This window comes from Astyanax mexicanus, chromosome 9, assembly GCF_023375975.1.
Source record: "Astyanax mexicanus isolate ESR-SI-001 chromosome 9, AstMex3_surface, whole genome shotgun sequence".
Taxonomy (NCBI): domain Eukaryota; kingdom Metazoa; phylum Chordata; class Actinopteri; order Characiformes; family Acestrorhamphidae; genus Astyanax; species Astyanax mexicanus.
The window spans coordinates 5,610,803-5,635,615 of NC_064416.1; the positions used below are offsets into that span (position 1 = coordinate 5,610,803).

The following is a 24,813-nucleotide window of genomic DNA, read 5'->3' on the forward strand; positions in this document are numbered from 1 at the left end:
CATGACTTTTCCATTCCTTCAAGGCAAATTTTCATGACCATACAATTTTTAAAACATCACTGCAGACATGGACAATAAAACCAAAAATCAACTAAAACTATAAATAAAAATGATTATAGTAGGGCTAAAATAAATCTAAAATAAATAATTTTATACTTCAAAATGTATTAAAAAGGTGTTTAAAAGAACAACACATTCTTAAATCTACTTAAGTTCTTAGAACTTATACAAAAAAGCACTCAAAAGCACAATTTAATGCTTTTATGTTGTGTTTCAATATAGCCTAATTACAACTAAGATGTAAGCTGCCACACTTTGTTCCAAAATAGTACATTTAGTATGTATTTAAGTACATTTTAATTTTAAAAAGTATGTACTTTTCCATGTTAAGTATACTTTTAAAAAACATTAATACACTTTTAATACACTTTCCTTTAACAAGGGCCTGCCTAATTTTAGTTTAAAGGTTTATTGCACATGATCTGTAAATCCTAAAAACTTTATTTCACTTCTCACATATCACTGTGTTCATCTGATATATGATATATTTAACTGAAACTACTGAAAAGGAAAATCAATAAAATTATCAGGGCTTCCCCTATTTTTTATACCACTGTATTTGAGTAATGTTCTAATTCATGTTATGGCAAGAACTACCTGACTAATAAAGAAAGAAATACTTAGAAATGAAGAAATGAAGGTCAGTTAATCCGAAACATGTCAAGAACTTTTAATAGTACCCTCAAGTGCTCGACAGCTCTGCAGTTACGCCTCTCTAACACTAGAGCGCACCAGAGCTTCATTCAGGTGTGTGTAGCTGACTCAGCGTTCCCCGTCCACAGGAAAAGCCAGTTCATGCAGAAATGCCAGCAGCATTCAGAGACACGTACAATAAACCCACACAAAACTGAGCTGTAGAGCTCTGTAGAACTACCCCACCGGCATCCTGTACTGTTCACACTCATCACACACTCATCACACAACAATCAGAACCAAACATCACACAACCATCACACAACCATCACACAACTAAACATCACACAACCAAACAGAACCAAACATCACACAACCATCACAACCAAACGTCACACAACCATCACAACCAAACATCACACAACCATCACACAACTAAACATCACACAACCAAACAGAACCATCACACAACCATCAGAACCAAACATCACACAACCATCACAACCAAACATCACACAACCATCACAACCAAACATCACACAACCATCACACAACTAAACATCACACAACCAAACAGAACCATCACACAACCAAACAGAACCAAACATCACACAACCATCACACAACCATCACAACCAAACATCACACAACCATCACACAACTAAACAGAACCATCACACAACCAAACAGAACCAAACATCACACAACCATCACACAACCATCACAACCAAACATCACACAACCATCACACAACTAAACAGAACCATCACACAACCAAACAGAACCAAACATCACACAACCATCACAACCAAACATCACACAACCATCACAACCAAACATCACACAACCATCACACAACTAAACATCACACAACCAAACAGAACCATCACACAACCAAACAGAACCAAACATCACACAACCATCACACAACCATCACAACCAAACATCACACAACCATCACACAACTAAACAGAACCATCACACAACCAAACAGAACCAAACATCACACAACCATCACAACCAAACATCACACAACCATCACAACCAAACATCACACAACCATCACACAACCAAACAGAACCATCACACAACCATCAGAACCAAACATCACACAACCATCAGAACCAAACATCACACAACCATCAGAACCAAACATCACACAACCATCAGAACCAAACATCACACAACCATCAGAACCAAACATCACACAACCATCAGAACCAAACATCACACAACCATCATGCAACTAAACATCACACAAACATCACACAACCAAAGAGAACCATCACACAACCATCACACAACTAAACATCACACAACCAAACAGAACCCCTTATTCAGTCAGTTGAGTGTGAAGAGTTGAGATGGATCTGATTGGCTGAGCTGATGGAGAGTAAAACGTGAGACCTATAAATGTCCACTGAGTGATTCTAAACCAGCCAGCAGCGCCCCCCCCCACACACACACCCTCCCTCCTCCCCCCAGGGTTACATAACTCACTCAGATGTCACACTAAGATGTTCCTCCAGGTTTCAGAACAACAAAAAACCAGCAGCCGCACTGTCGTCACATTTACACAGCTGTGCACAGAAAAACACTCGCTGTTAAAACAAGAAAAAAAACATCAGACGGGTCCAGATTTAATGGATCTCTCTCTCTATTGGCTGCACAGAATTCTCAGTGACATTTCAACTAGAGGAAAAAAAAAACACTGTGGCATAAAATATAAGAAATGTAATATTTCATTACATTTATATCATTAACATTAAGTGACCCTTCCTGATAAAATGTTAGAGCCTTGCTTTCAGAGCCTTAAAATGTAGACAACATACACTACTGCTTAAAAGTTAAACTGGTTAAAACCCCAATTATTTCCCTTTATTTTTGACATTTAAGCTCTTCAAGTAAAGTAAAAATCCAGTGTATAGTAAACTGTAAACTGCCAGTAAACTGCCAGGGCCTTTAAGAAAATTAAATTGAACTAAAAACTGAGGAAAATGTCATTTTATATGCTATGGTATACAAAATGGTGGTTGCTACGGTGTTGCTAAGTGCTTGCAAGGCAGTTGCTAAGGCTTTAATGGGACACGGAAGCCCGCACTCAGTGAGAAGCAAGAGCTTTGCTCCTTAAATCCCTTTATTCTAAGGCAGACATGTTTCGGCTCATGTCGTCCTCAACACCCTTACACATATTGCTAAGGTTTTCCTATGTCGTTGCAAAGCGGTTGCTATGGTGTTGCTAAGCAGTTGCTAATTGGTTGCCAAGGTGTTGCTAGGTGGTTGCTAAGGTGAACTTCCGACCAGTAGCTGCTTTATCCAATAGCTCCTCCATACACACATAGTACTGGAGACAGAAAGGGTTCCCGCATGCAGAAAAAGCGGACATGAAGTTTTACAAAAACTAAGGAACAACTGGATAGAATTCGTCTATGGAACACCACCAGCGCCGTACAACTGAGATAGGTAGGTGTATTTTTAAAACAGTTTACACTAGTTAAAAGTAACAATCCACCCCTCAGCTCAGCCAACAAAACTCCAGGGTGGATTTTTACTTTCTGGACCTGGACTACACACCTCTGTGTCTAAGTAACTATAGGTTTAAATAGGATCTCCGGTGAATTTGGTGTTTTCCAGAGACTCTAAGACTAGGTCAGTGGCTGAACTGCACTTAGCAGGGCTTTATTACACATGTTGTAAAGTAACATATGATATTGCAAAGACTGTTATTAGTGTTAAAATGTCTGTTGTCCATCTTGCTGGTGTCGCAGTGCTGTTAGCCAATCAGAGGTGATATGTTTGCATGTATGAATATTCATGAGCAAGAGCCGAAATCCTGTCGTTTCTCCCCGCCCACTCTTCCACTGGACTAAAGCAGTGTTATACCGGATCACCGGAGCACTTTTTTTTTTACAATAATCAGCTCACATGGCATTTATTCATACTAGAGACACAACTAGACAATTTAAAATGAATAAAAAAACTATTTGAGTTTGTGTCTCAACGAGTCAGAGCAGTTTTTTGGCATCACAAGGGACAAACTAGACTATATTAGACATTTGTAACATGGTTTTACTGTTATGGCTGATGGGCGAACATCAGATCAGGGCTTTGTTTTATTCAAATCCTTTTCAAACTCTCTCACAGATCACATCTGATTAGGAGACGGTGAGATAAGACTGAAGTCAGAGCGTCTGGTAAAGGGCCCGCGCTCTGCTGACTGGAATAACTCAATAATAACAGAGTCGCTATATTAAAGTGTGTCACAGAAGCGATGAGCAATGCGTGAGCGAGTGAGTGACGGATGTTATAAATAATGCTCCAGTGTGTTTGGGATATGATGAATACTCTCAGTGTGTAAACAGGCGTGAGACTTCCTTCTGCAACAAAGCTCTAAAACCCTGAGAGCGAAGCGGAGGGAAAGACTTCCGGAGACAACAAAGCTCTGGGAAGAGGAGCGGAGAACGGGAATCTGATCTAAAGAGGAAGAGTACGGGTCAGGCAGGAGAAAAGGAAGGAAGGAAGGAAGGAAGGAAGGAATACTCATCCAGTCTGAGAATAAGAGAGTGTGTGAGCATGCAGCTCATAACAAAGACTATCTGAAAATACTATCTGTCTCAGAATCTGTGTTTAAAGGCATCACAGTTTATTTTTAATCCTAATCTTCCCCCATTTTTCTCCCAATTTATCTGGCCAATTATCCCTACCATTCAGCTACTACTCAGCTGTATATCCCTCATCACAAGGAGGATGAAGACTAGCACATACCTCCTCTGATACATGTGAAGTCAGACCCCGCCTCTTTTTAAACTGCTGAGTAGCATCACAGTACGTTTGGAGGAAAGCGCAGCGACTCGGTTATGATACATCAGCTCACAGACGCAGCCTTGTGCTGATCCACATCACTCGAAGAGTGATGAGGGGAAAGAGTGCCATCTACTGTACCCACCCAGAGAGAGCAAGGACAATACTGCTCTCTCCGGGCTCTGATAGCTGATGGCAAGCTGCATGACCAGGATTTGACCCAGCGCTCTCCCAATCAAAGTGGCATCGCTTTAGACCTCTGGATCACTCGTGTCATGGTTTGAGATCTTTGGTCTTCATTACAGGCACTTTAAAACTCAAAGTTACACTAATGAGGTCCTGCAACCAGTGTATTTTTGAGTGCATGATTGAAGATATTTTATTTTAATACAACTTTCAAAATGCAAAACTGCAGGTGAATTTTTTTATATTTAGTAATTAATCATCTTGTAATGGATGTCAATCAGTTTTTACTCTGATTATGAATTAGGTATGATTCATCACATGCAGTAAAATACAGAATAGTATATTAGTACGGCAGCTGGTTTTACCATAAACCCAACAACTTCTCTCCTGTATGATCTCACATCTCACAAGAATCTCTTCAGACAACTATTGCAACTATTGTCAGAATCCCCCCAGTGAGGGTTCTGTATTCAACTGGAGATCCCAAGTTTTTTTTTATACATTTCTGGCAACCCATGACTAAAACTATAAGTTTCATTCTTTTCTTAGCGTTGTGTCAGACCAGCGCTGCTGTTTGCTGCCCAAAATGAGCAAACATTTGTTTTGGTTACCTGAACATCGCTCTCATCAGACATATAGTGCCATTTTCATCTCAAAAGATCTTGTGACTCAATTGGAGCTGTATGAGATGGATTTTCACAGGACTACATTAGGAACCTCTACAACTCTCTACATGCTGAGACGCCCGGCATGTTGCAGTTTAACACGTGTTACACACTGCTACTGTATGTGTAGCTCAATAAATATGAATGAATTAATTAAGTTACTCTCACATAGCGCCTTCCTAGAAACCCAAGGACGCTTTGCAATCAGTTTGCAGTTTTTTTTACACACAACCATTCATACACAACTCTTATCACCACACTAGTGAAAAGCAGCAGCCAATAGCACACAGCATACTCTCAAACGGAAACCACCGTCCACCTGGAGGACTGCATTGGGCACTACAGCATTTAATTCAATTTTAAATATGAAATTTACCTTTATCTCCTGTGAGAGGAAACCTGTGTCCCTGGAAGAAACCTGTATGATATATCAGTCTAACTGTTTAATCATTTATTGTTTCCTGGTCATTTTTATCCTTCTGGCTTCTTCAGTAAAATAAATTCTAAGTTCTATACAGAACAACTACAACTCCGAGACACTGTAGAACTGTTCCTAAATCATACACCCAAAAAAACTGAGTCCAGTGTTCTTCAGCTAACGCTCCTCTATGGTTAGATGTTTTCTTCTGTATATGATGGAAACCCTGTGACTCACCTCCTGTCTGGACTTGGAGGAGGCGGAGTGGGAGGAAACGGACAGGCCCAGCAGTGACCTCTCTTCCGCCGGCTCGGTGTGGCCCGACTCCACTGAGTCCGTGTCACTGGACTCCACCGGCGTCGACGTCACAGACACCGGATTCCCCTCCTGGATCTGAGCCACCTGGAACCTGGAAACCAGTTCACACCAGGGGCAGGGGTTAGTTCTACACGTACAGCACTCTGTTTCTGTTAGTGTGTGAGTACAGAGTGAAGACACGCCCCCTGACACGCCTCCCTAAACCCACCTGACCCAGCTGATCCCACAGCTAACAAACACTTAAAGGGGCACTAATCCCCCTGATGTTTGATGAATCATCAGCTCAAACTTGAAAAAGGCTAAAAAACGGCAGGGGTAGTTTGGGAGGAGCACTGGGTGATGTATGGGTTTAGAAGTGGGACAAGAGGGAGAGCTGATTGGCTGAGCTGCAGCAACAGCAGTGTGCCTCTGATAACGGTGAGACACAGACAGTTGGATGTCAGCAGGGTGGTGGTATTACTAATTGACTGATCTGCATATTCACACAAGTTTACTATCTTATTTCTTATTTGTCAGAATCTTATTTGGTGGAAAATGATGTGTGGTTACCCACATAACATGCTCATGTGGGCCTCTATGTGGTATCTGGTTTCTACTACTAACTACTCCATAAACATACTCATACCACATTATTATGCATTCATAATGCATTATAAACATGGCTATAAATTATTATAAAAGTGAATATATGTATGAATTGTTGTTATAGTTGTTGTTATAGTTGTTAAGTCAATACATAAGCCTCAATAAAGTTGCTTTAACAAAGCATGCTATAATTACTTTAAACCACTCATGAATTATACTGAAATGTTATATATTATAATAGCTTATATTAATTTACAATGGATTATAATGTGTCATTATACACTCTAAGTAAAGTGTACTTTAGCAATAATAATAAAGTATATGATGTTATAATACAGATGTGTAACATATTACAAGCACAGCTATTGATGTATTAAAAATCACAATTTAAAATAAAAATAAATATCACATTACATCTATGGGTACCACTTTAAAATAAGACTACCTTTATAAAGGGTTTATAAATGGTTTACAATTAGTTTATTAATGGTTACTAATTAGGTTGTAAATGCCTTAAAAATCATTAATAATCAGTTATAACACATACGTAGAAAATATTAATAATTTTAAGGCACTTACAACCTAATTAGTAACCATTAATAAACTAATTGTAAACCATTTATAAACCCTTTATAAAGGTAGTCTTATTTTAAAGTGGTACCCATCTATGTATAACCATGTTTATAATGACTTATAAATGCTTTATAATGTGTTTATAATGAGTTTGCTTATATAGTCTAATAGACAACATGACATTCATAGAAAGTGTTTTGCTGTGAATCTGAATGAACTGAATCTCTTATCACCTTCCCACAGAGAGGATGGTTCCCTCGGTAGGTGTGGGGGGCTTGGTTTGGTTGCAGGGGGTTTTCTGGAGGTCGTTGGTTAGGGTCAGTGGGGGCAGCAGCAGCTCGGGCCACTTCTTCTGACTGCAGCGGGAACAGCAGAGCCCAGAGCGAGGAGCCAGGCCGTTTATAGTGTGGAGATGATGCTGGTGGGTACAGAGCCTGGGGAGAGAGCGGAACTGAGCCAAATGAGGGAGAACAGGGAACCTGAGAACAAGAGAAAGAGAGAGAGAGAGAGAGAGAGATGTTCAGCTATATCTACAAAGATATATTTACCCCCTTGGCATTTTTTTCCATGTTTTGTTACCTCACAACCTGGAATTAAAGTGGATTATTACAGGGTTTGCATCATTTCATTTACAGACCATGCCTACTACTTTTAGTAAAGCTACCTTTTGTGGCAATTACAGCTGCAAGTCGCTTCGGATAAGTCTTTATGAGCTTGTCACATCTTGCCACTGGGTTTTATTTGCCTATTCCTCAAGGAAAATCTGCTCCAGCTCCTTCAAGTCTGACCCCAGATTCTCATTTGGATTAAGATCTGGGCGATATATCGTTTAAGCATGATTATCGCGATGTGCGCATGCGAAATAATCGCATGGCAGGACGTGTAAGGTCACTTAAGGCAATTAAATCAAACACGTCATGTTGCAGTGTTTTGATTCTTGACAAAAGAAGTAGATACACAGCGCTGTCTCTGTGTCTGTGTGAGTGACAGGCTGCTGCTGCCTGAGAAGCGCGAGGAGGGGGTGGTTAGGAGTAAACACGAGGTAACCGCATGGCCTCCATCATCCACATGGCTGGGCACGTGCTTGTAAACGTGAGCATGTGTGTCCAGCACAGTTTTGCAGTGCAGATATTTCCAGTTACAGCTGAATTCACGCTTTTAATCCCAGAAAAAAACGCTCTTCTTTACCTTTTAAAAAGCCTGATTAAAGGCTGATTACTGTTGTTTTGCTGTTTTCCTCGGGTTTTGAGTTAAGCTCGGCCCTGACTCAGCTCTTGATTGGTTAGGATGTGAGACAGGGCGTGGGTGGGGGCGGGGCTGGTGATGTCACGGTCCTGCATTGTTTAATATCGTGATGTATTTTGCCGGAAAAAGAACATTTGCAATGTAAAACTGTTCCAATATCGTGCAGCCCTTTTATATATAGTTATATTCTTTATTTACAGACTTGAATATTAAATTGGCCGAGTTATGGACAGTTCAGAAGTGATGGGACCCCTGCAGTCCTGAACGCAGCCCCTCTAACAGGCCTGTGTCTCTTTGTTCCTTTGTGTCAGAGGGTGAAAAGCCTGGAATTAAAAGATTTCTAGAACTGAGGGGCAGCAGTACAGTACAGAGGCTTTTTCACTCAGGCACTGATGAGGACAGCAAAACCAGCGGTGTGTGTCTGTACTTTTCCACTGCACCCAGAGGAGACTGTACATCACCAAACCTGCCGCAGTCAACACACACACACTCTCCTACACTTTCTGTATGCAGCTGACGGCCACACCGCTGACTGGGACACATTTCCAGCTCTGAATATTGGCAGAAATGTCACTCTGCAGATTGTGATGAAAGCTGGAGGGATGGGAAGTGAGTTATAGTCTCGTTGAATGAGGCAGCCTAAAAATGGTTTCTTTCAGACTCCTTCAGTCTAAAGGTCAACACGCCTATATTAAAGCATCCAGACTAGTAGTAACTTAAAAGTGTAACATAAGCCAAAAACTGCTGTTAACTTGTGGTTTCTGAGGCTGGTAACTCTGATGAACTTATCCTGTACAACAGAGAAAACTCTTGCTCTTCCTTTACTGGGGCAGTCCTGATGAGTGCCAGTTCCATCATAACGTTTTTGATGGTCTTCATTTCTTCTTAAAGTATTTTTTCTTTACTTAGTTGAGTAGTTCTTGCTTCTCATAATCTGGATTAGAACATTACTCAAATATTCACTATTCACTGTATACCTGTAACTCTACCTCTTCACTACTTTACTTTAACTGATGCTCTCAAACACTTTATTAAGAGACAAGAAATTCAAGTAACTAACTCTTGATGAGTTCAGCACAGCTGTTAACTGAAAGCCTGAATTCCAGGAGACTCGACCTCATAAAGCTGACTGAGAAAATACAGCAGAGATGTGCAAAATTGTCATCTAAACTTTGAAGAATAAAAAATATAAAACATATTCTGTTTTGTTTAACACTTTATTTTGTTTAATTCCATAAGTTATTCTTCATAGTTTGCATGACTTATTAGTTTTAAAAAATATATAGAATTTAAAGTGTGTTCACTCAGACTTTTGACTGGTACTGTATACATTTCACATTATTTTTTCCAGGGTTCTTTAGTAAAAGCAATGGTTCTACACCAAAACCCAAGAAATCAAATAACCTTTCTAATATTCTAAAACTATACTTTCAATTAAATTTAATGTAAAAGAGTTTAATTCAGGTCATTTTGGAGAATTTCTATTGATTCATTTACAGCCTTCTTCATTATTCACCCTTCTGGTGTTGGGGTAGAGGGTGAATAAGAGTTTCTGCCTGTGAGTCTCTGAGAGAGCACAAATGGACATACTGTATTTAACCTGGGTTGGTACAGTACAGTAGGTGACGCTCTCTCCCTTCATCACTCTCATTGGTCAGTCCCCACCCTCCTGATATTAATTATATTACTCCTATTACTAGAGATAAGGGGAATGCAGAAACTGGCTTTCCAAATTTGATGGAAAATTAGAAATAAGTTACTAAACTATAAACTGTATAAAAAAAAGAAATTATTCTAAAGTTTCTTACTTGATGGATGAGGCTTTGCTGACGGCCATCTGCTTTCTCTCATATTCCATTAATAACTCTTCCAAAGCAGCAGCATTTTCTGAAAAACACACACGCATACACATGTATAAATACAAAGTAATGAAAATGAGAAATGTACTGTATTTTTCGAAATATAAGGCACAAATAAGGCGGATTATAAGATATATTTTAAGAGACACTAGTAAGGAACAGGAGTGTTGCCATGTTTCCTTTCTAATTCAGCAGGTCTCGCCACTGGGTGATGTAAAGCTAAGCTAAGCTAAGTAAACAAAACTGTAATTCTTAAAAAAAAAATGTATTTCAAAGGCAAATGAGCGCTGGATGTTAATCTACACAGATTTCTCTCCTAAAAAAATGTTTTTTTTTGGGTGATTAAAAAGCTTCTGTTTTGTTACAGTTTATTTAGATTTTCAGTATTTTAGCCGCAGTTAGCAGCGTTTAGTGCTAATAAAAGTGCTAACCGATAGTGCTACACTGAGTTTTCTAGTAACCCAGGGCAACATAAGCTAGCAGTTCGCCCCACATAGCTTGTTTTAACACTATAAACATGTAGACTACAGTCCAATATACTCACCTCTGAACAGAGAAAGAGCTAGCACTGCGGTTAGCGGCTAATGCTAATGCTGCTGCACCCAGCCTTAGTGCTGGAGAAGCTTCACTGAAATCTCACCCTTATAACTCTGTACTTCAGCAGAGTAGCTTTACTGCTCCTTAATACCTGACTGGTAAAATTCATACATAAGGCGCCCTGATGATTTTTGTGAGAATTTAAGGATTTTAAGTGCATCTTATAGTCAGAAAAATATGGTATGCAATATAAATTCAGTACCTTTCTTTTCTGTGATGAGTCGTACCAGCACACTGATAGTGTCTTCATTAGGATCTTCTACAATGTAGGGGCAAGGGTTACCTGAAAACACACACACACATTTACAAGGTTAATACCTTATTGTGGACAGTATATATTTATATATATATATATATTTTCTCTAATTCACTAAATAGTAAGGAAGTCTCAATCAGCTTCTACTCAGCTGTATATCCCGCATCACTAGTGATGCCCCAACACAAGGAGGGTGAAGACATTCAGTTCTGATACATCAGCTCACAGATGCAGCCTTGTGCTGATCCACATCCCCCTATGAGTGATGAGGGGAAAGAGTGCCATCTACTGTACCCACCCAGAGAGAGCGAGGCCAATTGTGCTCTCTCAGGGCTCCGGCAGATGATAGCAAGCTGCATGACCGGGATTCAAACCAGTCTTAGTATTAACCCCAGTGTTCAGAGCGCCCTCTTGTGTCTTAAAACCTCCATTAATGGAGATTATTGTCTTAAAATTGCAGATTGTTTGCTTTACTGTAGTCTGGTGAATGTCTGAAGTCGTTGAAATCACTTTGTAACACTTTCAAGTCTTATCTAAACCTACAGTTTTTGATTGTAGATCCTCTGAAAGCTCTTTTAGGTGCGGCATGGCTCACGTACGCATATCCTTCTTGTGTGGAGCAAGTTTAACAGGTTTGAGTTATTTTATCAGTCAGATTAGATCTACTTCACACCTCCAAAGTAGAAAGACTCCAGGTATTCTAACACTTTAAATTTTATTAGCCTTTTTGTAGTCATTTACACAATGGTTTAAATACTTCATCCACTATCATTATGAGGTTTTTCTGGATGTTTTCAGTAAAGACCTGAATTAATGTAAATTATCTTTTTTTTTATTATTTTATATGAATATCTTTTACCTGAATGAAGGATCAGATCACATTTTATCATCAATTTATGCAGATAAGCAATAACATAAATAACATAAAAGCAATAACATAAATACTCTTTCTTCCACTGTATAGAGCAGTAGTCTCTATAGTAACTAGGTGTTTCCCACAATTCCATAGTGCATAGTGTGGAGCTGAATGCACTGGTTCACTGAGAATAGCCCACTCAGCTTTCCTCCTTTCTATTGCTCCCAGTTAAACACTGGCACCCATGACTGCCATTGTTATTCTAATCACCCCCGGGACTATTGTCTGCATGAGGGACACGCATGCTCATTGTGTGTCACGCACACACACACACACACACACACACACACACACACACACATATATACAGTGGCGTCAAAAAGTATTTGCCCCTTACATATTTCTTTTGTTTTTGCATTTTTGTCATACTTATTTAATTATACTTATTGTCATACATTTTTCTGATTATCAAACAAAAGTTAATATCAGACAAAGATAACCTGAGTAAATATATGAAAAAAACATATATTACAGAAATATATTTATTTGTTTAATATTTTGTACACTTTTATTTATGTTCTTAGTTTATTATTATTAGTTTGGTATTTATCATTTTACTTTACTTTTACTCTTATATTTTTCTTTATTTTATATTTGTAAATTCTTACTTTTTTGTGTGTCAATTTGTTTTTAATTTTTTATTATCATTTTTTATAATTTTCTATTTTTTTTTACATATATATTAAATGTTGATTTAAAATGAGTAATTATTTTTTTATTTACTTTTTATACTTTTTTATTCTTTATTATTTCTAATTTCTTATTAAATGTTTTCAATCCCTTTTATATTGTAAATGCTTGACAACATTGTAAATGCATTCCCGAGTGAGTTTTTTTTTAAATTGTTTCTTATAAAATCAATGGTATTATAAAGAGTTTATCCTGCTTTTGTTGGAGTAACTGTCCCTATTGGCCAGGGAAGGCCTTCTACTAGATTTAGGAAGATTGCTGTGAGCATCTGATAGCATTCAGCAACAAGAGCATCATTAGAACACAGTTCTGTTGCTCCAAAACTGGGCATTAGGAGATTAAACATGGAGCCAACAGCTTTATGTTTATCTGCGCCAGAGAGTCCTATTCTATTAGCAGCACTTCTCTACATGGACAAGCTTAAAGTACTGTATCTAAATGCTGCATTCATTAGAAACGGTGTCCGCAAACATTTGGACATACTGATTCCAAACCAGACTCATCCACCCACCCATCCGTCCATCCAGCACAGCCGTTTCCCTACAGTGCTTCATCAGGCCAGCGCACACCACAACAAACACAGCAGCTCCCAGCAACAACCAGTCCCCAGAGAGTCCAAACCCCACCACCACCATCACCACCACAACCACCACCGCGGCTTCACTGCAGGAGATTATACACCAGGAGTCAACAGGTTCATGACTCACATCCAAAAATATCTTCTAGACTCATATATTACATACAGAAGAGAAGTCAGCATGAAATCAGCATTAAATTGCTTTTATTTATCTTCATCTGTTATACTGCAATACAAATTACAATAAATTACACTAATACAGCAATTTTAACCCATTTTTTTTTCCAGAGCTCAACCTCAATAAAGAGTTATGATCATTTTGACTGGGTGAACACTTCTTAGCGGTCCCAAATTATCTCCATTTGTAGACTGCAGAATTTAAAGTCTTTGAAATCACTTTTTGTAACTCTTTTCATCTTAATATTAATCAACAGTTTTAGCTCTTTTGGCGTGGAATGGCTCTTGCATCAAGATCAAATCATATAAATTTATTCAGAAACCATGAACTTGTCTTGCCACTGTATAGAGCTACTGTATATCAAGTAATTGGGCGTTTCCCACGATTCAACAGTGCATGAGTGCAGAGCAGGTTCACTGGGAACACACCCATACATTGTGGACTGACTAAATTTTACCAAATTTGTCCAGAGGTCAATGATCCAACATGACACAATATTAAAAAAACAGCCTGTGTCTTAAGATGAAGATGAAACCGAAACTTCACGTGAAGCGCTGCTCTTTACCAAATGAACATCAGTTCAGGAGCATGATCTGTTCAGATAAATGTAAGATTACTGTAAAAGTCACATTAGGAATTTAGAAAGGTTTACATATCTGTGCCAATGAAGTTGTTCTTTAACCCTCCTATTATGTTCAGCAATGCTGTTTCCGGGTGATATTGACCTGGTGCATGTTAAACCATCCAAAAGATTTCTCCTTGTTAGTATTTTTTTAGTTGCAGTGTAAAAATGTCATTACTAAGTCCATTACTGATTATTCTAGCAATATTTAGATCTGTGGTGTTCCTTACTTCTAACAGGTAATGCTTCAAATAGGATTATTCACAAATTTTTCACAAAAAAAAAAAAAAAAAAAAAAAGTTTTTTTTTTAATTTTCACTATTTTGTTACTTTTGAAAGACCAATATAAAAAAACATTAGTTCTACATAACATTGCAATTTTGTTGTAATTCTTGTTTTAGAACTAATTAAGGCAAGCAGAAGACGTTTCTTACTAAAAAAAATATTTTAACTATTTTTCCTAGATCTTCAAACTTTAAAACGGGTCAATTTGACCTGTAACAAAACAGGAGGATTAAATGAACTTCGTTCTTTGTTACAAAAAAACCCCAAAAAGGTTAAAATGGACTCTTCAATGGTTCTACAGTAAAAAAGAAGATTTCATATAAGACCCTGACTCAAACTCAATAAACATATTTAAATATGACATTTTTTTTAATATCATCTGTGTAAATCTGCTTTTTAAAGAACTTTTTGATCCACCAAATTTAGTCAAATAACCTGTTTTAACATTATATATAGAGCTTAAGTATGATACTTCATTACACACCCAACTTAAACCAGCCAATCTAATGATTTATTTTAAATTCTGCCTTGTGTCAGATCTAAAATAACACTGGTCGTGTATTTTTAAGGATCTGAGGAACTTCCATCCTCTAATCTCTCCAGAGAAAAGTGAGAAATAATTGTTGCGTTCCCTCTGGATGTCCTCATCCACTCCACACAGACCACAACATGCTGGACTGGACCCAAACCCACTGGACCAGAACCAAACACACACACTTACACTTACACTTACAGCACGGTCGCATAACTCACAGCACACTCCAGAGTCTGTTATTAGAACCCCCACACTGAACATGCCACTCTAAAGCTCATCAGGCCAACTATAATTACACTGCAATCAAAAAGAGATAAGCCCAGGTCTCCGGAGGTCTTAAAGCCATAGTTCACAAGAGTTTCCACCAGTTTAAGGGCAGCTTCGGTGTCTGAAGCACCAATGGAAGAGTATACTCCAACAATTCTAGACTCCTGAGCTGAGCGATATAGTCAAAATATAGATAAACAGTATTTTTATTAATTCTACCAACAAAAAAAAGTCAGTTCAAGGTTCAGCAACAGTATGTGCTCACGCTAGCCGTGAAATAGCATCAGAAAACCCTGAGGAAGCTGCAGAATGGGATTAGAATATGAGCGTGAGGGAGATAAAAGCATGTGTTCTGTAGTGAAACAGGAGATACAGTATGAGGAATAAACTCCACACAGCTTTAAGTCCATTTGAGAAGCAGCTGGCTGTGTGAAACTGTGAGTAGCTCATACACCAGAACACCCCACACGGGAGAATGACTGAAAAATTGGCTCTGCTCCCTCCGGGTGGGTAGATGGCGCTCTTTCCCCACATCACTCCTCGGGTGATGTCCGCAGCACAGGGCGTCTGTGAGCTGATGTATCAGAACCGAGCCGCTGCGCTTTCCTCCGAGTGCGTCAACAGCAGCTCAAAAAGAAGCGGTGTCTGGCTTCACATGTATCGGTCTTTACTAGGGGTGTCACGATTTCGATATTTCATCGAAATCGATTGAAATTATGTCATGGTCTCGAGCATCGAAGTCAAAAAGAGGATCGACGATTCCTCCCGCAAATGGCGCAGCACACTGCAGCTCAAAGAGCTTCCCTTTCTCCAGAGAATGTGGACATTCTCATCTTCTTAAAGAAAAACTTGAAAATATAAAAATAACAGTTGTTTTGTCTAGCCTCAAATATGTTCATAGTTTTGGTATCTTAAGGAGCATCTTTCTCTCAGATAAAGTTAATAATATATCTTTATTAAAGAAAAAAACTTCTCATTCTCAGGGACTGAAAAAGTCTTAAAGTCTTATTTGTCATGTTTAACTGTTATAGTAGGATAGAGTTCAGTTTGTTAAGGCTCTAATTGTTCTATTATTTTGTACATGACTGTTCCTGTATTTTTTTATTATTTATTTTGTTATGTGCACACTGCTGCTACCAAAAAAATCCACTAGATGGCATAACATATATATCTTAATTAAATTATTTAAATTTGACCATTAATGTGGTGTATTACAGATCACTTGTATCACTTTGCATCACTTATATCAAGCCCACCTTTTGAAATAAGATATTGTAAATTTGATGAATCAAACCAGTGACTGACCATAAACTAATCTAAGACTGGCCTCGAGAATCGAATCGAATCATGACCCTAAAATCGGAAATAAATCGAATCGAGGATTTAAGGAATCGTGACACCCATAGTCTTTACCCTCCTGGTGTGTTGGGGCATCACTAGTGATAGAGGGAGTCCTAGTGAGTGTGTTGGGTAACTGGCTGTGCACAATTGGGGAGAAAATGGAAAAAAAATAATAATAATAATTCACCAGTTAGAATGTTATAAATCACAGAGTTCTGGGTGCATTTGAGCTTCTCCACTTGTCCGCGTTTGACTTGCAGCACTGAGTTTAGCTGTTCTTACACATTTTTATTAAATAATAGGTCTCCTTGTGGAGAAGGAGGAGCACTTACTGCAACCACCAACCACCGCCCACCAACAGCACGCGCTCAGCAGCCCCTCCCCCTGGCCATTCAGTACCAGAGCATTTGTTCGCTCTGTTAGTGCGCGCACTGAAATACCGCAGTGCATCCGGGTGTATCAAACCGAACGATTCGATAAAATACCGAGAACCATTGCATCCCTAGTAGCTACAGTACTTTTTAAAATCTTAAAATTTTAAAATTTGAATTTTGCCAGTATTTCTTGTTCAAAACCATCGTTATCATGTCTATTGATTTAACTAAATAACTGAACGTATTGTAGCCCCAGTGTAAAACTAAAGACGCAAACGTACTAAAACTTCTTAACTATTTAAACTATCGCTTTAATAAGGCCTCTGCAGAGGAGCCGACAGGGGCCACAGCCAAAAATCAACACGGCAGAACAGCTCAGCATCCTGTACACACAGCCCAGCAGCCTGATCTCTGAATTATTGATCAGTAAATGGAGAGATAGACGGAGTGTCGTGTTTCTCACTGATGAAATGAAGCAACAGTGTTAACAGGTAGATGAAAGAGGCTCAGATACCACACTGTCCGAACAGACCTGAGAACAAAACTTTCAAAGGAAGTCAATGTAAAACGTTTCCAATTTGGAGTCTTTTTGGAGCTTTGTGTGATTTCATTGTGGTTCTTTCATCATTTTTAAATTTTCCGTCTTTCACACTTTTAAACAATGTGAGGAACGTCTGTCTGAATATGCCAAAGAGTTAAGAATGGAGATAATAAAAAATATGGAATATCTACAAAATATAGCCAACATTGTGTCTACATATGACCTTTCATACAAAAATACTAAACAAAATGACCAAATCTGACTTTTTTTTTAACTGCTTCCCCAAAAAGGAGTGGCCACAATGTTGGAAACCCAACGCAGGTGGCTCCACATGAAGTCCATGAGTGTAAAAAAACTGGCATCAAGAAAATTCGTCCTGTGGAAAATCTAAACTAAAACATACAGTAGTTCATATATGTTTAAGGCTGAGTTTACACTACCAGACTAAAGTGATTTAAATCCGATTCAGTTTCAGGGCTGTGTGGACACGCTAAATACAAGCTGTTCAAATTAGATTTGAGCCACTTTCTACTACGTTCACATTACAAGCCACTGGTTTGTTTTTTTTCTTCATAGTTTAGATGACTTTAGTATTACCGTATTTTTTGCACTATAAGACGCACTTTAAATCCTTATATTTTCCAAAAAATCATCAGTTCGCCTTATAATCTGGTGCAAGAATTTTACCAGTCAGGTATTAAGGAGCAGTAAAGCCACCCTGCTGAAGTAAAGAGTTATACAGGAGTTTCAATAAAATTTCTCAAGCACTTAGGCTGGAGCAGTATTAGCATTAGCCGCTAACCATGCCTAGCGCTAGCTCTTTCGCCTTTCAGAGGTGACTATATTGTACTGTAGTCTGTGTGTTTGCTGTGTTAAAACAAGCTACTTGGGACAAACCTCTAACTAATATCGCCCTGGCTTACCGGGATCCAGTAATGCTGCTGCACCCAGCCTTAGTTGAAATCTGGAAATCTAAGCTTACTTTAAATAAATTGAAGCATGTAACTCTCCCAAATAAACAGTTTTCAGGAGAGAAATCTGTGTAGATTAACATCCAGCACTCGTTGGATAAAAAAAAAAATGAATTAGAAGGGAAAAACACTGACACCCCTGTTCCTTACTAGTGTTTCACAATGCGCCTTATAATTCGGTGCACCTTATGTATGAAAATAGACCAGAAAATAGACATTTGCTGATAGTGAGCCTTAGAATGGGCCTTATAATCCAGTGCACTTTATAGTGCAAAAATATGGTACTGTATATGGTGAAGAAATTTGTATATGGGATCTCATGCCCTATTGCACTATTACTATTACAAATAATACTAAATCTTCACTGAACTCCAGACAGAACCTAATTCAGTTATCTTAACAAACTCTTATTATTTTAACATTTGAACTCTGATGCATGTTAGTGTGAGTGTGTGTGTGAATGAGTGTGAGTGTGTGTTCTGTGAAGTCTCTGTCTCGTATAGATGAGAGTAGCCTGTAGCTATAGCGGAGGTGTGAGAACTGTGGGAGTTATCTCTGGCTTTGTGTTTGTGCAGCGAGTCGAGAACTGGAGACGGATATTTATCCAGAGTTCCTGTGAGAAGATTCAGGCTGGTAGTGTTGTTCTATTGTTGAATAATAGTCTGTCTGTCTGTCTGTCTGTCTGTCTATCTATCTATCTATCTATCTATCTATATGTATATATATATATATATATATATATGTGTGTGTGTGTGTGTTTTTGAGGCTTTTAGACAATGCCAAATCATGTAGTAACTTAAGTGTTAAACAAACCAAGATATTCACTTAACTTGTGGTTTCTAAAGCTGGTAACTCTGATGAGTTTATCCTGTACAACAGAGGAAACTCTTGCTCTTCCTTTCCTGGGGCACTCCTGATGAGTGCCAGTTTCATCATAATGTTTTTGATTAGTCTTTGCGGTGAATGCACTTGAGAATACTTTCTTGAAGTTCTTAAAATGTTATTTTTTTTTATTTACTGACCTTTATTCCTTAAATTATGTATTACTTTACTTAGTTACTTACTTACTGTAACTCTACCTCTTCACTACTTTACAACTGATGCTCTCAAACACATTAAGAGACAAGAAATTCAAGTAATTAACTCTTGATGAGTTCAGCACAGCTGTTAACTGAAAGCCAGAATCTAAAATGTTAAATATAAGCTGAATGTATGTGTTTTTTTATGACTGGTGCTTAGTGCTGGGCGATATACTGGTTCATACAATATAATGTTAATGCACTCTAAACTGAATGTATTTGTTAACTGGAATAAAAAGGAAACTGTGGCTGATTTTAATATTGCAATGCCTCTAATGGTTTGAACTATTTATTAAAATATTTATTTTAGTAAAGGAAGCCGTGTTAAAGTTTTTGGCGAGTCTCTTTTTTTTTAAAGAGATTCTTCAGCTGTTTTTCTGATAATGTCTGATTTCTTCATATATTGTGTATATATTTTGTGGGATAAACTAAGCCCAACAGTAATCAAAGCCTTCATTTAAAGTCTTAGTGCTTTATATGATATGTACTCTTAACAGTACAGTAACTCGCAAATCTATATTAAAGCCCAGTCATATAAAAAAAATAATAATAATAAATAAATATTATAGTAAAAATACTGTGCTATACATTTTTGGTCATACCACCCAGCACTACTGGTGCTGTGTACTGTAGATGTAGTCAGACAGAAACAGACACAAATATTATCAATAATGGCCCTTCCTTTATATCTTAGGTGAGCAAGGTATTGATTATAGTAAAGTACACAGTGTTTTTCACTCTATCGCTTTGTTCATTTTGTTCATTTCGTCGTATTGGAAGTACAACATTACAAAATGAACCAATCACTTTACCGTACACTCAGCAACAGGAGCAGATAGCCTTTATCATACCTGCAGCTGAACGAACCGCACCAGAGCTTTCTTATTATGATCCCCTGACCACTGATTGGATCTTTGGATCACTCCCCGACTTCAAAACAGCTTTCACACTCAACCAAACTAACGTACCAAACCCGCAAATTAAGTTCTCCAACACCAGAAACAAAAGGCTAGTATTAAAAGCTCCCTGACCCACAGCTCCTCCACTAAACTACGAACAATCTCTCTGAATGAAAACTGGACGAGATTCCAAACCCACACCCTCACATAAATCACAGTACGGCTTTAAGAGCATCCCGGACCACCGGACCACACACACGCTGGACCCCGGCCAACACAGAGAATCAGCCCGTTTATCACCAGCGGTTCTGACATCATCACACTGACTAACTGCAGAGAGGAATGAGCTTCAGCTGCAGCTGTGGGGGAATAACCAGCAGTACAATCACCTCTTAATCATCCTCACTCTCGCGCACACTCACTCTCGCGTGCGCACACTCACTCTCTCTTGTGCGCACACTCACTCTCTCTCACGTGCACTCACTCACTCTCACGCGCACTCACTCTCGCGCACACTCACTCTTGCACAACTCCTCATTCAATGCTTTATTTCTTTATATAAACATATTTATATACAGCTCAAAAAAATAAGAGAGCACTTCAGTTTCAGAATCAGATTCTCAGATTTTGCTATTTATAGGTAGATGTTTAAGTTAATAAAAAATATATTGTCATTTAGAGCGTTTATTTGCATAAAATGAGAAATGGCTGAAATAACAACAAAAAAAAAGATGCAGAGCTTTCAGATCTCAAAAAATGCAAAGAAATCAAGTTCATATTCATAAAGTTTTAAGAGTTCAGAAATCAATATTTGGTGGAATAACTCTGAATTCTAATCCCAGTTTTTAATCATGCATCTTGGCATCACGTTCTCCTCCACCAGTTTTACACACTGCTTTTGGATTACTTTATGCTGCTTTACTCCTGGTGCAAAAATTCAAACAGTTCAGTTTGGTTTGATGGTTTGTGATCATCCATCTTCCTCTTGATTATATTCCAGAGGTTTTCAACTTGGTAAAATCAAAGAAACTCATCATTTTTAAGTGGTTAATTTTTTCAGAGCTGTATATTAAAAGAAATAAGGAAATAAAGAAAAGGTTTATAAAAACTTTTGACTGGTACTGTACATTAAAACTATAAACAACAGTAACTTACTAAGTAGAACTGCAACTATTAGTCCATTTAAATGACAAAGTTGATAAAAAAAAGTTTGACTCCAAATTGTATCCTATATAGTATATTAATCCTATACTAATAATACATTTTATAGAGGACTACATTACACACGGTGCTGTTGACAAGAGCTAAAATGGAGACGGGTGATTTAATGTGAAATAATCGTTGACTAATCGTCTAATTAAACAAAATCAGACTAATCAGTCCACTGTAAAAATAGCAAAACAAAGACAAAAAAGTAGACTACTATCAAGAAAGAAAACCAATATTACCACAATATGGATTTTTAAAATTAAAAAATGGTTGTAAGTTGGTGACTAGTTATCAGATTGGTGCATAAATGGAGTAGCCACTCCCATCTCAGATATTTATGCCAAGAGTTCTTATCTCATAAGAATCAGTCATACATTTTACAGATGTTTCCATATAAACCCTATTCCTGTCCCAGTAGGGATGCATAAATATATGCATTTCCTATTTCAATTCCCACACGCACTTCCTAGAAAACATGCATCCACATACACTCACACTGCGGTTTGTGTGTACACACCGCAGTACACACAACTCTGTTTACACAACACACGTGTGTGTGTGCAGCTGCCTTCATACTGTTCACCAGCATCGAAAATAATAAGTGTGTACACTGTCTCAGTGTGTATCTACTTTACTAATGCCTCAATAAACACAAATTTTGAGAGTGTCTACCTATAATCAATCCTATATAATATTAGAATACTAAACACCAATAAACATTAAGGGTGAGGGTGTCTACCTGTAATTAACTCTATATAATTTTAGAATACTAAACCCAGATAAACAAATCAGTGATCAGTGAGAGTTTCTACCTGTAATTAACTCTATATAACATTAGAATACAAAACCCAAATAAACTATGATAAAGTCAGTGATCATTGTAAGTGTCTACCTGTAATTAACTCTATATAACATCAAATAATACTAAACCCAAATAAACAAAGTCAGTGTTCAGTGAGAGTATCTACCTGTAATTAACTCTATATAACATTAGAATACTAAACCCAAATAAACATTAATAAAGTCAGTGTTCAGTGAGAGTATCCACCTGTAATTAACTATATGTAACATTAGAATAAACCAAAATAAACATAATTGCAGCTAGACACTCCCACTGACCACTGACTTTATGTTTGTTTGGGTTTAGTATTCTAATGTTATATAGAGTTAATTACAGGTAGACACTCGAACTGTCCACTAACTTTAACTCTATATAACATTAGAATATTAAACCCAAATAAACAGTGAGTACTCAGTGAGAGTGTCTAGCTGTAATTAACTCTATATAACATTAGAATATTAAACCCAAATGTGTGTGTGTGTGTGTGTGTGTGTATTATGTACCTTCTTTCTGAGGCATGGCTGCCTCCTCGTCTCCGGCCTCTTTCTCTGCAGTGCAGTGGATGCCTTTCTTCTTCAGCAGGTTACAGATGAGGATACCCAGCAGCCCCATCACGCAGAAGATGGGCACCAGAGCGAACACCGCGTACTCCGTGTTCTTCTCCTCCGGGCTGTGCACGTTAGTGGCGTTCGCAACACCCACTCCAGACCCGTGGGGGGCGCTCTTACCCGCGTTACGCTTCAGCCGCTTCAGAGATGCTTGGGGAGAGAGAAAAAGAGAGAGAAATTATTAATACATCACAATATACAGGTAAAAGTAACATGTACAGTATAAGTATTTACATGAAGCTGGAAAGTGTTAAAGTAATTTCAACAACTTTATATGTTTAGATTTGGATATGGAGATTTAAAGACACAAGAGGGCGCTCTGAACACTGGGGTTAAAACTAAGACTGGTTCGAATTCTGGTCATGCAGCTTGCCATCAGCTGCTGGAGCCCTGAGAGGGCACAATTGGTCTTGCTCTCTCTGGGTGGGTACAGTACAGTAAATGGCGCTCTTTTCCCCCTCATCACTCCTAGGGTGATGTGGATCAGCACAAGGCTGCGTCTGTGAGCTGATGTATCAGAACCGAGTCGCTGCGCTTTCTTCCTCCGAGTGTTAGCGCTGTGATGCTACTCGGTAATTCTGCATCAGCAGCAGTTCAAAAAGAGGCGGAGTCTGACTTCACATGTGTCGGAGGAGGCATGTGCTAGTCTTTATCCTCCTGGTGTTGGGGCATCACTAGTGATAGGTGGAGGTGGGGTAATTGTATATATATATATATATATATTGGATTGGAACATCCCTACTATTTAGTTTAGTTTGTGTTAGAGTTTGGATGAAGGGGATTGGTGTGGTCCTGCTCTTGTAATAATTTGTCTCATGAGTTTTTGTAGACGTCTGAGTACTTGGCAGTTGAGGCACGGACCATGAACATAGTTCACTATGCTTCTGGATTCTTGTCGAGCCAGTATCAGATGGTAGTGGTTGCTGTGTTCTGCTCACGCAACTTATAATGTGATTTATTGTGTGTGATTGTGCTTAGGTAAGTGTGTTGTTGCCATAGTTAAAGGAAGTGAGCTTAGATTAAGGAGGGATTCTGTGTGTTCATAGGTTATTTTTTGGTAGGTCTGTTACTTGGCAGTTGAGGCAATGGACCATGAACATAGTGTTAGGCTGTGCTTCTGGATTCTTGTCGAGCCAGTATCAGATTGTGGTGGTTTTGCTATTGTTGTTAGTTGAGTGAGTAGTAGATCCTGGCTGAGCCCTATGCATAACCCCAGCTGTTAGGTGCAGGATTTGTCAATTTCCTGTATTATATTACTAGTTAATTAGAGAAAATATATATATAAATATAAATATACAAATAAATACTGTCCACAATAAGGTATTAACACTTTTAAATGTGTGTGTGTGTGCAGGTACCCCTTGCCTCTAAATTGTAGAGGATCCTAATGAAGACACTATCAGTGTGCTGGTACGACTCATCACAGAAAAGAAAGGTACTGGATTTATATTGCTTACCGTATTTTTGGCACTATTAGACACACTTAAAATCCTTTAATTTTCCCAAAAATCATCAGTGCAACTTCTAATCCGGTGCTTCTTGTGTATAAATTCTACCAGTCAGGTATTAAGGAGCAGTGAAGCCACTCTGCTGAAGTACAGCGCAATAAGGATGAGTTTTCAGAGAAGTTTCTCCAGCACTAAGGCTGGGTGCAGCAGAATTAGCATTAGCCGCTAACCGTAGC

At 38.3% G+C, this 24,813-nt stretch overlaps 2 protein-coding genes across 2 annotated transcripts in view; both read right to left on the reverse strand.

The window, feature by feature from the left end:
- LOC103027870 (P2Y purinoceptor 3) overlaps positions 1–24,813 on the reverse strand; it is a 352,184-nt gene that overhangs the window by 71,506 nt on the left and 255,865 nt on the right. The window lies entirely within an intron of this gene.
- relt (RELT TNF receptor) overlaps positions 1–24,813 on the reverse strand; it is a 71,831-nt gene that overhangs the window by 6,925 nt on the left and 40,093 nt on the right. The window contains exons 6-10 of the mRNA XM_022665977.2: positions 23,025–23,279; positions 11,143–11,223; positions 10,293–10,371; positions 7,473–7,718; positions 6,001–6,172 (exon numbers count right to left, since the gene is read on the reverse strand). Of these exons, the coding sequence (XP_022521698.2) occupies positions 6,001–6,172; positions 7,473–7,718; positions 10,293–10,371; positions 11,143–11,223; positions 23,025–23,279 (833 nt within the window). The remainder of the gene's footprint in view (positions 1–6,000; positions 6,173–7,472; positions 7,719–10,292; positions 10,372–11,142; positions 11,224–23,024; positions 23,280–24,813) is intronic.